General features: G+C 38.0%; 1 protein-coding gene across 11 annotated transcripts in view; it reads right to left on the reverse strand.

Annotated features, from left to right (window-relative positions):
- Positions 1-18803, reverse strand: part of LOC134792614 (disintegrin and metalloproteinase domain-containing protein 11) — a 721926-nt gene that overhangs the window by 22076 nt on the left and 681047 nt on the right. For all 11 annotated transcript variants that reach the window (XM_063763848.1, XM_063763854.1, XM_063763849.1 and 8 more), the window contains 7 exons: positions 7239-7387; positions 6559-6743; positions 4903-5070; positions 4646-4772; positions 4040-4214; positions 3150-3269; positions 2731-2908 (listed from right to left, as the gene is read on the reverse strand). In XM_063763848.1, the coding sequence (XP_063619918.1) occupies positions 2731-2908; positions 3150-3269; positions 4040-4214; positions 4646-4772; positions 4903-5070; positions 6559-6743; positions 7239-7387 (1102 nt within the window). The remainder of the gene's footprint in view (positions 1-2730; positions 2909-3149; positions 3270-4039; positions 4215-4645; positions 4773-4902; positions 5071-6558; positions 6744-7238; positions 7388-18803) is intronic.

Below are 18803 nucleotides of genomic sequence, written 5' to 3' on the forward strand. Positions count from 1 at the left end.
GTAGGTAACATTAAATAGGTTATTAAAGGAGCGTTTTTTAGGTAGGTAATAGATTTGTATTATAAGAATACAACATGAATATTTTACTTTTCTTAACACTGCACACAAACAAAAAAAGATACACTGGGGGACAATCTCGACTGCGGGAAATTTAAACTTATCAAAATATCTTTTCTCAAAAATGGACGGCAAAGTCGACTTTGCCGTTTAAAAAATAGGTCGCGAAGCGCGTAGTTTATGGTCAGTCAAAAATTAAAAAGTTAAAAACATTGCAGTCTCGATTTTGGGACTGCAATGTTGCATACAAATTCCATTATTTGTCGAGTTCCAAACTTTTTAAAAGTTCAAATGGCCATATCAAATGAAGGCACAGGCCCATTAAACAGCCAAACAGATGATTAGTACCGCGACTATTTAGCTGTCTCAAATAGGTTGACGTATTTTCGGCAGAAAAATACACTTCTATTTTTTTATTAAAAAAATAAAAAGGCGGCAAAGCAAATTTTTTCAATTGTTTCTACTTTTTTTTGTGAAAATATATACGTAAGAAAGTTGCTTTTGTAAAATATTTCTATGATATTTATATTTCTTGCACCATTTTTGAGAAAAGCACTATATATGACTCGGCTGGAAGGCTACTTGCTGGCTTCGGATTCAATTAAACGGACTCCCAAGGTCGTCCGTTTAAAACGAATCCTCAGACTGCAAGTAGCTACTTCCGAGCCTCGACAATAATGTACTATTCATGTTTTACATTATTAACTAGAGTGCCATATATGTCCAGATAGCGAAAAAGATTATTCATAATTTCACCACAGACGGTGAAGTAATAGACGGAATGATTTCTGAGTTACGCGGCCATTTTGTTTTCGACGTAATTCGTCGTGGGCACGTTCGAGTTGGCTCTTCAAATATTCTGTATAATAGTGGCTTCTAATCGGTCTTTACAAGTTTATCAGTTAGGTACGTGTATCAGTTTCATGGAAGTTTTAACATGTCGCATCAAACAATGCACATCAATCGCACGGAACTTCGTTACCGAGACGTTTGAATGCAAAAATTTAATAACACCGGCCTCCGCCGGCACTCAAACTATTATAAAGTAAAAACTCTCTTTTTGTAACTAAACTGTAGCGGGGCGGAAGACAAGGTAAAATAAGCTTTAGGTTCAAAGTATAAAGTATAAATTTGTTTAAAATAAAGGCTTAATTCATATTTTTCCAATCAAGTAAGTGGCTATCCAGACCCAATATATATATTTAGGACACGTCGAGTCGTGAGGATTGAAACTTGAAACACTTTATGCCTCCCTTCTCATTACGATAATCTTGTTCATTATAATTTGAACATAATATGCGTTTGACTTGCTTTTGTAGACTTTTGTATCCATATATTAGAAAAAAAATCTGACGATGGTGGTCAACACTACCTTATGTACGCTGAAGAAATATTACCGAAACATGTTTTAGGCTTTCAAGCTTTTTAAATACCTATATATCTCAGTTAAAAATGTGTCTAATAATAATTAGTCGACTTAAAGCAGCAAAACGGAAACATTACTTCTCAACAATCCCGTATTCCACCATAGTTTTATTAATGCAAATCTCTTCTCACGCGATCATCCGGATACCCGACGTTTCGAGGAGCTTTAATGAAAAATATTTCGAATCGTAAACAGGGAAATTTCACAATTAAATATTCCATACCGTCCGGTATCCGAGAAACAAAAGCGTTAAACAGTTTCAGACGAATGAAGACTGGAAAGCCGATGCTGTTTTTATCAATTTGATACGACCTTGGGTCGTGTTATCAGGTATCTCACGCGCACCAATAAGTGCGAGCGGAATGCCATGAGGCAACTCCTGGCCGCGTAGCCAAAATGACAATCGCTTACAAGGTCGTGTCAAAACAAGGTGGAAACCATATCAAAAAGAGTTTGAGAATATACACGTGACCAGCCCCGTGAGGGATGCGTTCATAAAGTTAGCTTTTAGGTAAATACTAACCACACGAAACATATGCTATTAAATAATGTTTCTGTATTAAGTACCCCGTAAGGAAACTATTGTTAAATACTAATGTTTTGTTTTTATGTGAATTTAATAATTTAAATATTATTTAATCTTAATACCATTCCAATTAGCTGACCAAGGGCGGGTTTAAATTCAGCAAGCTGTACCCGCACCTTTTTCATTACTTACACAATTTGTTGCACAATGTTTAGATTAATACTTACCTACTTACTCCTTATACCTAAGATGGACTAATTACCTACCTAACCCTTATACTATACCTAAGAACTTATGTAAAAAGTAATGAAATAAACGCATTTGTATTTGTATTTAAATTGTTAAAACAGAATCTTCCGCTGGGATGAGGAAGGTTATGGATGATTAAATACGGCGTTCATATCCAGAACAAAAGTGGTTACGGAATATTCATTTGGGACAGGAATCAACTTAATTCATTAAGTATACTGATTCCACTTATTACCGAAAGATTTTGAAAGATCTTCTAAGTGTGGTCGTTTATAAAAGTATTAAACTAATATACAAACCACCTCTACCACCATCTATCTATCTGCTTATCACTAAGCAGCATTCGTTCGTTCAAAAGCAATATATACTAGTGCTTTGAGCGAGGAAGCCACCAAATCTCTTGTCGACGGGATGCCGTGACCAGGATTAGTACAGATAGTTAGATATAGTTGCTCTTTAAGATGAAACTTACCCCTTTCCCGGAGCATTCGTTGTTGTTATGCCCGCTGGGGCACTTGGTATGGTCGATATACGGGAAGATGGAGGTGCAAGTCTGGTTGACGCAGACGAGGTTGTCGCCGCACGGGGTGCCGTCGCTCACCAGACCCAGCGGGCTGATTTCAGGGTGGTCGGGCAGGCCGGTCGTAGCTCTGAAAGTTTTGTTTAAGAGTTACATTGGTTGATATTTCTCGAACTTGAGTTTTTAGGTAAGTTATCTTGGGGATATTAATAAGTATCTTAATATAAGTACTTGGCATGTTAGAATGTTTATACAAATTGAAGTACCTTTTTTGCGATATATATAGCCTAATAAGGTATCAAAATGCCGTTAAACATGAGTCATGCCGTCTAAAGAAGGCACTTCGGCCATAATGTATAATAGGTACTCACTTGCACTCATATTCAGTGCCCTTGATGGTAATAACTGTCCTTGTGTAGTACTCGTCCATGCCTTGCACCACGGGATATCGGTTCCCTAGTTGACACTGCAGTGAACCACATTTGACGTTCCTGTGTAGAAAAATGACAAGTTGTTAGTCAATTCCTCAGTTTAGGAACAAGGGTATGAAGTTATTACAACTGTTTCCATGAAAGAGTTAAGTTTCGATTCAATAAGAAATGGTTACTCTCCTTTTCTATAAAAAATTACGTAACTTTAGACGTTATATCTGGACAGTCGCTAGTGACCCTGAGTAAGAAGCACATGGTGCGAATCCCGGTATAAGGTAAGGGCATGTATTTGTGTGATGAGCACGGATATTTCCTGACGGGGTCCCTTTGTTTCCCATAAAGTTTTAAGTCATAATGTATAACTTGTCATATTATTGTTAGTCATAAAACAGAAATCGTTAAATTTTCAAGATTTTCGTAAGGTTATTCTATAGATAGGTTAGGTTAGGTTTGTTTTATGGCAATCCTGAACTGTTACGCGTTTCTGAGAAAAACCAATTATGACTAACGAAAATTCGGACAAACAATATATTATGACTTAAAACTATTTGGGAAACAATAGATACTCTTTCCTGACTCATGGGTATTTTCTGTTTTTAAATAAATAAACAAAATATATCGTTGTCTAAGTACCGACAACACAAATCTTATTGAGCTTATCGTGGGGTTTAGTCGATATGCGTAATAAGTAGAATTTCCTAAAATGTAATACTTACTTATTCATTTTAATTTAAAATAGACTTTTCAGACTGTAAAAGTGATCTGCTACAATCAGAGCTATTGACTATAAAAAGCATCGCAGAATCACCAATGATAACCAATCAACTTACTCCATCTCACACTTGATGTATCCATTGCTGTCCTTCCCGCAATGCCCCGTCACGGCGCCCTTGGAGTTGAACTGCTCGAAGCACTCCTTGTCGGCGCCCGTGGTGCCCGGGCCCCAGATGTTGGCGCACTGCGTGGACAGGGTGGGGCAGGTGCCCGCGAAGCAGTAGCCCTTGCCTGGGTAAGTTGTTCAGGTTAGTAAAGTGAATGGAGAATGATTATTAAAATGTTGGAATTCTTTCATCATCAACACTGTCTAGACAGTGAAACCTATTCAATTTTTGATATCAAAATGATATTTTAATGCTAGATAGTAAATACCTACTAGCAGATTTTATAAGTACTAGCGTCTTTGGCTGCCCATTCTCCAATAATATTATAGAAGGTCGGTTCTCCTCTTTTTTTCCTCCCTTTCTTCTCCGCTTGCGGGCATTTAGCACAGAACGACACGAGCTAACTTTATTTTGAAATCTTGAGCAGCTCTGTTTAAATAACGTGTACCTTATTAAAATTATTTTAAACGGGTTTCTCTCGTTTGTTTTCGTTTAAAATACTTTTAATAATATGTTCTAGTCTCATGGGAGTTTTATAGTTAAAATAACGTGTACCTTCTTCGCATAGTTCTCCATTCTTCCTGTACCCATCAGGGGGACATACACCAGTCAGGCCTGTACACGTTTCTTCCAGGTCACACTCGTTGGCGGCATCGCGGCAAGTCACGCCGCGTGGTTTCAACTGTCAAAAAATGTAGAATTAATATTTAATTGCTAACGAATACTTGTATGTATATGAGTATGAATCAGTTACACCGTAAAATTAGCTTAATATTATGACTCACGACAGTTTAAATTCGATTAAAACTCACTTGGCACTGTTCACAACACTCTCCCGAAGCGCACTGCGCCTCTTTGGTCAGCCGGCAGGTGATGGGGTCACAGCAGGGGTTGGTCTTTTGGCACTCGTCGATGCCCCCGCAGTCGCACTCTTCACCCTCGTCGATCCGGCCGTTGCCGCATTGGCGGTGGACGATTAGCTGGCGAAAGAGAAAACCAATTTAATATTGATCATTGTCCCTTTGTCGTTGTCCCTTTCTTTTACGAATATCTGTTGGAATCGGGCATTAGTCGCCACAGATAACAGATAATTTTTCTTGTTGATAAAATCACTAGCAGACCAGAAATCTACCATTGTCTTTGTTCATCATATCTAGTTTCGAATATGATGAACAAAATTCGTTCCATAAATTGAAATCATATCTAGTTTCGAATTCAATATCCCTGAAATGTGTGTTTCGGTTTCATTTACACAGCCTGGCAGAAAAAAATGCTCGATAAGTTACTTTATTTTACACTATCTTCACTTTTTTAAGCCAATCGCATCCAAGCTTGACCCGAAACGTTACTTACAATGGAAATGTAGAAAAATAAAGCCTCACCAACCGACACAATCATCTCTCGATAAATATGTAAACCTGCCAAATCGAAGCCTGAGTGGGGGCGAAACATTATCATCGGGCGATATGTAAATTTATTCCAATAAACCACCCGGACGCGCGCTCCTGTTATTATATATTCGCAAACGAAGAGATAATTCTGTACGCCCAGTCTGTATTACCATAACTTTTATTAAAGGAGTGGGCCGCAAGGAGCGTTCAGCGACAAACAATACTGGAGTACTGATTAATTTTCGTCGTGGAAATTCTGTTTTGCATTTGAACTATGCCGTAATGTTCGAATGGGAACATCGAACTTCGTTTCGTGCAGGTGACAAGCTGATTCTGAGCGCGCCTGAACGGAATAAATAAAACAGACACGATTTCATTCGACGTCGAAGTCAATTTGGAAAGTAATTCAACTCCTTTGATTACGTGTAAATACAAAGAATTTGTTGCGAAGTGTTCGATTACGAGATAGTACTATATCGACCAGGATATGAACCGTGATTACCTTTTGTGTTGTTGTCTTGTATTGTATTTGTATATAAGTCTAGTGAAACTAACCTTGAATCATTCAAAACTGTTACGAGATGGGAGTTTCTTTTGAGGGTGATAAATTGAACACTGACATTTTACTCGGACGCGTTTTGGTCGGGTAAAAATTTAACGATACTTCTATTCATACTAGTATTACTTATAAATGCGAAATCAACCTGTCTGACCTTTTAGTCCCTTACATTGTGCTAGCTTAGTGGGCATAGGATAGTTATATCTTTATGGAATACATTTCCTATCCCATCTAATAATAAATTATAAAGTTGTTCTACACGAGATTCCGGATCCTAGATTGTCCTGGACTGCGACAGTCCCTGGCCCGAGCAGTCGGAGAACTTGTTGAGGATCTCACCGTACAATCGAGCACGAGCCATGATGTACCGTGGACCATGGACCTCATTAGGTTTATTCATCAGACACAGCCCCTGGCGTATCCGGAGCTCATTGCTGCAATTGTTCTTCAAGCAGTCGGAGAACTTCTAAGACTTCACGTGATCCGACCCTAGATGATTTGAGCCATGATACACGTACCTCATTAGGTTTGTTCAGCAGACACAACCCCTGGCCTATCCGGAGCTCGTTGATGTAGTCGTTCTTTGAGCAGTCGGAGAACTTATAAGGCTGTACGTGGTCGAGGCCTACGATGGTCTGCGCCATGATGCAGCCATGCCAGTCCCGGCAGAAGCACTGCTCGCGGCCGTCATCGTGACCCATTCCTGTGAAGGAAGGTGAATAAATAACCTTTGAGAGGTGGAAGGAATAAGTGATCGTCGTTGTATTGGTAGTTAATGTAGTTAGTTATTGATTCTGCTTGAGATAGGCTCGATTACTGGATTTATCTGGTAACCGTATGGGGTAACGTTTAATTATATTTACCTGATGCCATAAAGAAAAAAAAATGTATTCCTGTATCTTAGAATGGTAACAGATAGGTACAGTCACGGGATTGTTATGCCATTAAGGGTCCTTGCTAAATTGGAAATTCTATAGCGTAAGTTTTAAATAACCAATTTAGCTAGGACCCTAAATGGCGCAACAATCGCGGAGCATGATGGTACATGGCTACCCTTATCAAATTAAAAGTCGTACGGGAGTCATAGTAAAACCTACATTGATAAATAATTTTAAGGATTGCTCAAAACTTCTTATAAGTAAATATGTTACATATATTTAATAGAAACGTGACGCGGATACCAAGAGACTTCACTTACCGATGTTATGTCCGATCATATGCGCCATCGTTCCGGCGAGCAGATGCGGCTCATACGTGTTGGTGTCGACGGAGATACCCACGGACTTGGGCGTGCACACCGTATCTGGTACAGAGATGCCGGACTCTCCACCGGGGAATGACAGGCCACTGGAAAAGAATAAGTTTTTGTCAAAAACTCCATTTTTGATAAAAGCTTTTATTGCTGACTGTACTTTTCTTTCAACAGGCAACTCAAATACAATTAGGTTGCGTTATTTTATCACAGATTTCCTACGGCTACCGCCTGTGTTCATCATCAGATCAACTCGATGGTACCACAGTGACAATCAATATGAAAGTCGCTAGGGACGCATGCTCGTCACTGTGACAAGGTACGAAATGACCTGCGGGCTCAGCACGGTTCCATTTTTATCGACTATCACTATGCGCGTCCCTTTCGCACTTACACACTTGTTAGAACGTGGCAGGCATGGTGACAAGGGATAAAAACGCGACCGTGCTAAGCCGCCAGGTACTGAAATTAAATTTCTTGACCGTACGAGTACCAATAGCCGTATGTAAATATGCGACGGATTATGAGTATACTCTGTATCTTTAGGTATTTAAATAAAAGTAAACAAAATCTACCCTCAAATGGCTCCTTAAGCCAGTTGAGGGTAGATGAAAACATTACATGATCAAATAATGTAGGTTAAAGTCAAGTCGTTCAGTGACTGATCCAGGCGGTTTTGTATTTGGTTGGTTAACCAATAAATGTTATAACTACCCGAAAATGTACTAATTGTTTTTTTACTTTTATTTAAATATCTAAAGATACAGACTATAGGTATAGGTATGCAACGTGTTTGACAAAAGTTGTGACGTGACCTAATTATATTATTCTAATAGATACATAATACACAAGTCACAGGAGGCCGATTCGAACGTACACGGACACCAAAATGATATCTAAATTGTGTCATTTAGTCATCATTCGCGCGTGAATTTTACTCGAACTTGTCCGTACATGTATTAAGGCGAGTGAGAACAAAATAGCATCACTCAGATATAATTTACATGTCAAATGTAACTTTGAATTGACCTTTTTAGACTCAACCCCAACGCATGCACTACTATAGAGAACAGTGGCCATTTGAGAACTGTTAACCCCGGGAGAAATCTAAGACGAGCAATCGAACTTACGACCGACGTCCGGACTGAATTTATGCGCGGAGCAAACCTGACGAGAATATCTTGAATATCGAACAGGTAACAAGACTGAGGTAAAGTTGTATCTATAACCTAACTTTATCTTGCCACCTACTACTTTTAGTGTATGTATATGTGTACCTCTCGCGTCGAATGATGGTCCCTATAGACAGTTCATTTTTATATGAAGTAGCTGTCAAGTAAAATGCTTTTAGATATTTTTTGGAAGTTAAACTCACTAACTTATTTAGAAATGTAACATTTAAGTACTTAATAAAAATACGGTAAAACATATTTGTCACGATTTTTTTTTTAATTAAGCCCAACCAAAAGAGATTTGAGGAACTGTCATTGGACGCCAGAGAGAGAGGAGAGGTATAGATTATGAGAAAACTAGAGCAACTTTGACGAGGCGATTGTAAGGGCACCAAGCATCGGCTGTTATCATCCATTATTGAAAACCCTCATTCAATTGTTATTTAGGATAGCCTCCCTGGATTTTATTTCACAATATGGCCTACGGTACCGCGAAATGAATGATATCGTAGAAAGTTGATCCAGGTTCATGTCGTGAAAGCATGACGAATTGACTCCTAACTTCGTTTTAATAACTTATTGACGTTTCTGGCAAACACGTGGATCTGATAATAATATTACGTATAAAATCAGCTTATTCGAACTCAGTGCAGATGACCGTCCGTTTACTTTCAATTAATTAAGGTATATGAGCGATTTAATGAAATACAAAATGTACACGTGTAAAATGGCATCCCAAAAGCCGGCTACATTATCAGCTCCATAGGCCCATTACTCCACCGTTAAGCTGTTTAGCCCACGTCCTTTTTAATATGGTTCGGCAAATTAAATATGGCCTTTTAATTTTTGATGGAAGTACAGGCTGGCACGAAAGTGGTTTGTTTGGCCCGCGCGGCCCCGAGGGTGTCATTAGACCCGTTTAGTGGATTCAATGGATGTTTAAGGACCGTATTTACCTACGCCGTTTGTTGTCCCTAATTCTTGGAGTCACGGAAATGATTTGCTGGATTTTTTTCGAGTGTTTCGAGGATTGGAGTGTTTTTTAATTGTGTGTACGAAGGTAGTGGGGATTTAATTAAAGAAAAATGAGAATTTTGAGTAATATTGTGTAAGTTTTTTTTATATCAATAAAAAAAACTTACATAATATTACTCAAAAAGCGCTGGTGGCCTAGCGGTAAGAGCGTGCGACTTGCAATCTGGAGGTCGCGGGTTCAAACCCTGGCTCGTACCAATGAGTTATTCGGAACTTATGTACGAAATATCATTTGATATTTACCAGTCGCTTTTCGGTGAAGGAATACATCGTGAGGAAACCGGACTAATCCCAATAAGGCCTAGTTTACCCTCTGGGTTGGAAGGTCAGATGGCAGTCGCTTTCGTAAAAACTAGTGCCTATGCCAATTCTTAGGATTAGTTGTCAAACGGACCCCAGGCTCCCATGAGCTGTGGCAAAATGCCGGGACAACGCGAGGAGGAAGGAAGCACAGAGTTTTATATTTTGCCATAAACGACAATCAGGCCAATTCGAACGTAGGTACACTGATATCATAATGACTTCTAAATTATGTCATTCAGTTATCCTGCATTTCGCCTTGACTTGTCGTTACATGTAGGACCTATTGGTGCGAGCCAGATGCATGACACATTCAAATATCATTCTGATGTCAGTGTACGTTCGAATTGGCATCGATTAGGAGCTGTTTAATGGCACGTATTTAACCGGTCAACTAATTAATCGAATTTGGGTAGATTAAAAAAATTGAAATGGGTACTAAAATTATTAGTTTGGCAACAAAAACGGAGCCTTAAAATATATCAATATGAGTTGTATTTTAATGCCGTTACAGCTTTTGATTATTTTTAGACAGGTACCAAGTATTTATTTGCCAACTGATTTATTATATTGGAGACCATTTAAATGAAGCATATTTAAAAAAGAAAACGGCTATCTTTTAATTCAAAAATGAAGTTCTTTTAAAATATTTTGTTTGGTCATTACACAGTCAACCTAACACCCTCCTCCTCGCTTTGCTCGTCGTCCCACCTATCTGTTAACTCTAGAGCAGAACACAGTGGTAACTATTGAAATTATTAATTAAAAATTTAAAGATCTAATGGTATAATGGCCATTAGGCGTTTCATGATTAGAAATTTCGACTATAAGTATACTGACCATTACATATTGGTAAATTAATTTGAGGTGTTTTGTGTAACTGACCATTACATATTGGTAAATTAATTTGAGGTGTTTTGTGTAAAAAGTGACCAATATTTAGGAGTTTGCTATTTAATTAGGAGTCTGACAACAAGCTATTCACGAACGCAAGGCCCAATTGTCTTCAGAGGCAACATCCAAAAATTGTTTACCTACTTAGAATTGAGTCGCTTAACTTCGAACTCGGGTAAATCCATTCGGCCCTCTCAGCAAATATCTACCCTATTACCTTTTCTTAATACCAAAATCGCATAATCTGACAGATGGATTTACCCGAGTTTGAAGTTAAGCGACTCAATTTACGTTTATATCTCAGACACAAACTGATGCTCCTGAAACTTAATTTGACATTTTCATGTACGAGTAGGTACCTAGTAAGAAATTCATTTTAACTAACGAAACTTTGCAAGTTATATGAATATTGCAACAATGTATCAGAACAGTTACTGCCGAAATAAAGTAAAGACAGAAGTTCCTTACACTTGCCATGCAACTCCGAACTTAATTAGCATACAAATACAGACTAAAACTAACAAAGTGCAGCGAACTCTGCATATGAGATCTAGGCATATCATTAGCTCCTGAACTTATAATAATATAAGCTATAGTTGTATTGAAATTTGGAACAAAGGTGTAGGTATTTTGTGAGCCACTACGCTACTTAGTTTAAAACTTAAAATAAATAAAACATGTATTTTTATTGGGGCACTTCATATAGAAAATTTTCATACAAATTTCCACTTAGATAGTTCCCGTTCAGTTTAGGGATTATTACTGAATGTTTTTAACTGTTGACGACTGTTTCATTAAGAATTTAGAGCACTTATTAGCCTCTATTTCAAGTGTCATAGAAATCGAAACTAATTTTAAAAATGTTTGCCAATAAACGAGCAGGAAAAAGACCAAGAATTAAATTTTGGGAACTTAGTATTTTTTTTAAACCCTTTTAGCACACAATACAATACAATAAAAATTTATTGCTCACCAATATGAAAAAGAACAGGGGGCCGATTTTTGAATTTCGACCGCTCGATTTTGTGTATTTCATTCAATAATATCTCCACTGCTAGGCATTTAAATTCTACTAATAGAATTGAAATCGAGTGGTCAACACCACTCGATTCCCAATTTCTATCGCTCGTATTTCAAAAATTAGCATTTCGCCGTTTTCCACCGATTTTCGAGTTACGAAATCGAGCGCTGGAAATTCAAAAATCGGCCCCCATGACATACACATTAAGCATAACTTACACTGTGGTAGACAACAGGCAGTCTAATCGCTAAATAGCGATCTCTTCCAGACAACCTTAGGGTAGTGGAGACAAGGCAAAAAAAAAACAAGTAATGTAGCACACTGCTAGTTGAGAAGATAATATATCTACCCAACATATGAGGTAGTGTTTACTCGAAGCAGACAAGCTCGCGCACACTTAAATTACGCGATAACTTTAGACAGAGGAACGCAGAATTGACGGCAAATGAACTAACTGCGTACGATACGGCAACGAAGCAAACAATTTTGAACTTGCACAGCGCATAATTTGAGAACAGTATGACCTAAGTATACGAAAACTTAAACGTCGACAAGAGTTAATTTCTCTTCTTTGAGAGTGTCGTTATGATTATCTCTATTATCCCTACTAAAAATAGAATCAAATTGCATAAAAATATTTTTTAGAAGGTTGATATTCAGGGGAGGAAAATGCGGACTACATCTATATGAAAAAGCGGTCACACGACTTCATCCCCCTTTGTCTTACCCCATCTGTAGGTAAACCTCAGTTAATTATTCTAGAAAAAAAATCGATTTTTAATCGAATATTTAAATCTCGTTTATAAATTTACTTAAATAATATATAAATTATAAAGCAATACAGTGTATTTTGAGCACCTCAGTCTGTAAGAGTTGAAACTCCAATTAAGCGTTTGACTTGATGCTCCCCTTTAACTTTCAAGGTCACCGGATGCAAACACGCGTGTTATCCCATTGTGACTATAACGACGTCACATCAAACAAAACACACGCGAAATAAAGCAACAAAGGGGCGTGAGCTCATGAAGAATGGCCGAAGTTTTCGACGCGTCATTGTTGTGACGTCACGGGCGGGACGGGGGCGGAAGCACTTGCTTCGCAAATGCAGAAATAGATACTGAAATATAAACTAGTGGCTCTGTGAGCTGTAGACCTCGCGAGCAGAGCTTTAAATAACATGGTGCTAAGAGCTTTAAATATAGTAAATTAAAAAAAAAAACAATACGAAATTTATGTGTAAAAAAATACAAAAAGTTATAATATCCCAGCATACAATTACTGGGGATCGAACCCAGACCCTCTGTGCAAACAGAAAAAGCGAACGTTTACAAACTGAGCCAAATAGTTCTCAGATGGGTTGACGAAATTTAGCTACTCCTTCTCAAATTAAAATTAGTTAAAATTAAATATCTCAATACCTCCAAAACCAGCGAAATAAATTTTCTGAATTTTTGGCCATTTAATCTATAAACATATCTCAAAAAGAAAACACTCGTATGGTACCGATACCACTATTTGTTTAGGCGCGAGCTATCACGACTCCGCCATTTTAAAAAAATTGAAAAAACCGGACGGACAATAAAATTTTATTTAGACATAGAATCCAGTCACAAAATTTCACGAGATTCGGTTAAGAATTGCGACCTGTAGAGGAGAACATCCGGACATACAAAAGCAAAATGCTCCAGTCGAAACGTAGACCTTCGCTACGCTCCGGTCAATAAATACGATGTTAGGCCGGAGCCCCACTGCTGCGCACGCTATGTACGTACACGACCCACGTTCCTATACAAAATTTCGTGGGCTTGCCTACGGTTTGTATTAAAACGTGGGCCGTGGATGTAGCGTGCGCAGCAGTGGGGCTCCGGCCTTATTCTATATCGTATTATTATTATATATATTTTTTTATTATATTCTTATTTTAAATGGGTTACCACGTATTATGTAGTCGAATAAACGGTCGACATGTTTCGATCCAATTTTCGAGGATCTGCATCTAGGAGCAACGCCTGCACCGCTTTTACTGGTAGAGCGATATGAAGATGTTTGAAAATTGGATGGAAATATGTCGAGCGTTTATTTGAGTAAATAATGGGTGATTACCCCGTATAAAAATAATTTTAAATCCAACTCGGTAGTTAGCAAAAATCTACCTTTTATCTCTTCACCCATTATCGCGTATAAACTTTCAAATCCAGACAATACTACAAACGGATGCTGTTTAGCAATAATGTGTCAACCCACATCAATTTTGTAATAAAATGACAACTTTTAGCGTAATTTTTTTGAGTTGACATCTTATTGCAAAATGAATGTGGGTTGACACATTTTTGCTTATCAGCATCATAAATAATTTTAACAGCCATGCCTGTATCGCGTCTGTTTTTAAGATTTAGACAATATACCTCGCACAGCCAGGTTGTACGTTGTTTCATATACTACATTTTCGTAGAATTGTGCTTCATAGAAAATGTTTCTCATATTATCATTTAATAGAATGATCAACTTCCAGTGCACTTATATTGTAGAAGCTGTACTTGTAGATTTTTTATAGTTCAGAAAATTTATATTTCGAAATTCATGTCATAAATTTAAGGTCATATATTATTATTCCTTATAATATTAAGTTTATATAAAACTTGTTTCCAAGCCTGCATATTCATAGAATATTGTTTCACATTTTATTAAACTTAATATTTTCATTTCATAGAAGGCTCAGTAACTCAATACTTACTTTGTCAAAAATTAAATCATAGATCTTTGTTACCCTAACCGAACCTAACCTACTTTTCTAGCTACAGTTTGTTTCTGCGGGGGTCGCAGTTCTAACCTAAAGTAACCTACTTTTCTGGCAACAGTTTGTTTCCGCAAGGGTCGCAGTTCTAACCTAACCTACCTTTCTGGCAACAGTTTGTTTCTGTGGGGGTCGCAGTTCTAACCTAACCTAGTCTACTTTTCTGGCAACAGTTTGTTTCCACAGGGGTCGCAGTTCTAACCTAACCTAACCTACTTTTCTCGCATCAGTTTGTTTCCGCAGGGGTCGCAGTTCTAACCTAACCTACTTTACTAGTAACAGTTTGTTTCTGCGGTGGTCGAAGTTCTAACCTAACCTACTTTTCTAGCAACAGTTTTTTTCTGCGGGGGTCGCAGTTCTAACCTAACCTAACCTACTTTTCTGGCAACAGTTTGTTTCCGCAGGGGTTGCAGTTCTAACCTAACCTAACCTACTTTTCTGGCAACAGTTTTTTTCTGCGGGGATCGCAGTTCTAACCTAACCTAACCTATTTTTCTAGCAACAGTTTGTTTCCGCAGGGGTCGCAGTTCTAACCTAACCTAACCTACTTTTCTGGCAACAGTTTTTTCTGCGAGGGTCGCAGTTCTAATATTACAATTCTTTGCATTGAGTTTTTGAAAAAAAAATTAAATAAAGTGCATAAGTTCTGAAATAATAATATTTGAAAAGAAAATACTCGAACTAAATATTATATTACAAAGTTCCTATGAAACAACAATCTATGAAATCTGTGTCTACGAAACAAGAATACACGAAACATAATTCTACTGTTTGATAAGTTTCTAAATTTAAAAAGTTTGATAGTAATATACATTCAACTGAATTTCTGTGAAATATGTTTCAACCAAGTAAATAGTCTATGAAACAATAATATTGGAACCGAAAGTATATGAACCAAATAATATATGAAATAATTTCTGAGAAACGATATTTTATGAAATTTCTGTCTGTGAAATAGGGTGACACCCGCACAGCCATGCCATCAGTTTGTAACTAAACTCCGAACATAAACAAACTCCGGACTCCAACTAAATCACAACAGGGGTCTATTTAAAAGAGTCGACGGCGAAGTTCCCTAACAAGTAGCGACAAACGGGCGAAATTATAACAAAGATACCGAGTTCTGAACTTGCTGTTTGATATAGTACCGGGAATTGCTGATTCAGGTGCCGGCGAAGTTGTCAACACTGTTTTGATAATTATTATAAAAGCGTTTGCTATGAAATTGCGAACGATTCTTTAGTATAACGATAATTATGATTACACATCGGTAACTCGTGGCATTTAGGTAGCACTTAAAAGATTAGTGATGAGCACACATCGGTAACTCGTGGCATTTAGGTAGCAGGCACAGACTAGTGATGTGACAATGTTCTTCCTATGCGAGTCGAGAAAAAGAAACCACTAAAAAAAGGGAAATTAATTAAGGCTGCTATTTAACTGATCACCAGATTTAGTAAAATGTAATACCAAAAAAATCTACTTTACCACCCTAAAATAATGAATGATCACCAAAATTATAACACCATTTTAATGTGAAATGATTACCAATTTTATTACATTTTACTATCCTATTAAAGGAAATGACACCAAACTAATCATTATTAACCCAAAAACTGTAAATGATTACCAAATTTCAAACCCCATTTTAATGTGAAATGATAACCAAATTTTTACATCTTGCTATCCTATTAAATAAAATGACACCAAAATAATCATTGTAAACCCAAAAATAGTAAATGACCACCAAAATTAGAACTCCATTTTAATGTAAAATTAGAACCAAATTCTTAAATCTTGCTATCCTATTAAAGCAAATGACTCCAAAATAATAATTGTAAACCCAAAAATAGTACCTAATGACCATCAAAATGTTAACCACATTTTAATTAAAAATGTGCAAATATTTAATATATCGTTATCCTATTAAATTAATTAATCCACTTCGTCACCTTTTTCTAACCTAACCTAACCCACTTTTCTAGTAGAATTTCGTTTCTGTATGGGTCGCAGTTCAAACCTAACCTAACCCACTTTTCTAGTAGCATTTCTTTTCTGTAAGGGTCGCAGTTCAAACCTAACCTAACCCACTTTTCTAGTAGCATTTCTTTTCTGTAAGGGTCGCAGTTCAAACCTAACCTAACCCACTTTTCTAGGAGCATTTCTTTTCTGTATTTATATTTTTATATATTTTATATTTATTTATTTAATAAAGTGCAAGCTTACAGTACTACACCAATTCACTTACACACTAGAAAAATATATACATGTCAGAAACATTCCAAAAAACATGCAAACAGATAAAATGTCAAGGAAGATAAAATTTACAAATTCGGTCAATTAATTAGGTACAATATTTTAGATTTATATAATGTCGACAAAGATAAAATTTACAATTCAGTCAATAACTTACAATATTTAGAATTGAGAAAGAGTCTAGCAGTATTGCATAGGTATGCTAAACTATTAGCGAACATGTCGGCATCTGCGTACTGAGCGAGCATTGAATGTAGGCTCCATAAAGCGCGAGAGGTAGGAGCGTGCCTCGCGTAGCATGTGCGAGCGGAAGGCCGCTGCAACAGGCATGGCCAGCGGCGCGGCGCTACCGCTCCGTCCACATCTTGGGGTATCCTCTTAGGAACTACCAATCCCATCCTCTCCAACACCTCTGGGCTGTCGACTCGATGATGAACGACCGAGAGATAGTGAACTAAGAGTAAGAATTTCCTCCTCAGTTCAAGCGTATCCTGCCCGACCATCCCCGAGACAAAGATGGAGGGATAGAGGTATGGATAGTACCCATAGGCTTTTTTATATAACCAGCGAGCAAATTTGCGCTGTATTCTCTCCAACATTAGAGAGTACTTGTCTTCGTAAGGATCCCAGACAATAGCACCGTACTCTAATTTGCTGCGCACATATGCGTTATATAGAACTTTAGCCACTCCAACATGAAACTGTTTACATATCCGCATAACAAATCCTAAAATTTTACTAGCCTGTTTACTAATATTAATGACATGTGTGTGAAAGTCAAATTTATCCACAAGAATTAAGCCTAAGTCGCGGATTTCGCTAACTCTCTCCAGGGTGACATCAGCTAAACTGTATTGAGTTAGGAGTGGCGAACGTTTGCGTGAGAAAGTTATCACCTTACACTTATTTACATTAAAAGGTAGCCGATTTAACACACTCCACTCAGCTGCAGCATCAATATCAGCCTGCAGAGCCACACTGTCAGGCACACTACTGATACCTCGGAACAGCTTCAGGTCATCAGCAAAAAGGAGGCATTTAGCAGTGCGAGCTACGTCAGGCAAATCATTCACCATAAGGAGAAACAGCGTAGGCCCCAGAGTACTGCCCTGACTTACTCCAGACCGGGTATAGTAATCCTTTGATTCAAAGCCGCTCACCCTGACATACTGTTGCCGGTTGGACATGTAACTCGCGAAGAATTTTAAAAGTTTCGGCGTAAAACCAGCTAGCGCTAGTTTCCCCAACAGAATGTCGTTATCGACCAGGTCGAAGGCCTTCCTGAAATCGAAGTAAGCAGCATCAACCTGGCGTCCCTCATCCATCTCTTTGCAGACATAGTCAGCGAGAGCTACGAGATTAGTTGTTGTAGACCGGGACTTACGGAAACCGTGCTGGCTTGGGTGCAGACAATCAGCCACCTGACGACTTATATGGCGGTTAAGTACCATTTCGAAGACTTTTCCGAACACTGGTAGAACTGCTATGGGTCTAAAAGAGGTAACATCAGTGTCCGGACCTCCCTTAGGAACTGGCGTAACTCTGGTGGTTTTCCAACAATTTGGGTATCTGGATTGATTTAATGAAAGGTTGTACAAGTGCAACAAAGGAATCATTAAGGCAGAGGCACAATCTTTAGCCAAAAATACAGGGATACCATCTGGCCCTCCAGATGAGCGAGGTTTAAGGCACTTAATAGCCATCATGAAGTCAGTCTCACAAACAAAGGGAATTGAGATCGACCTTGAGTCGCTCGAGGAGTAAGCTACACGCGCCGCCGCTGCAGCGTCAAGGCATGGCTTGTCCTGTTGAAACACTGAGCTGAAGTACTTAGCGAAGGCATCCGCAGCACCCTGCCCACTCACTATCTCACCATCAAAACGAAAAGAGTCATCACCGTGATGTCGTTCCCTTTTTTTGTCCTTAACGTAATCCCAAAACTTTGCCGGACAATTCACAATACTATTTTGGAGATTAATTATGTGTTGCTTATAAGTTTTATCAATTAAGTATTTCACGTGCGCTCTATAATATTTAAA

This window comes from Cydia splendana, chromosome 8 (assembly GCF_910591565.1).
Source record: "Cydia splendana chromosome 8, ilCydSple1.2, whole genome shotgun sequence".
Classification (NCBI taxonomy): Eukaryota; Metazoa; Arthropoda; class Insecta; order Lepidoptera; family Tortricidae; genus Cydia; species Cydia splendana.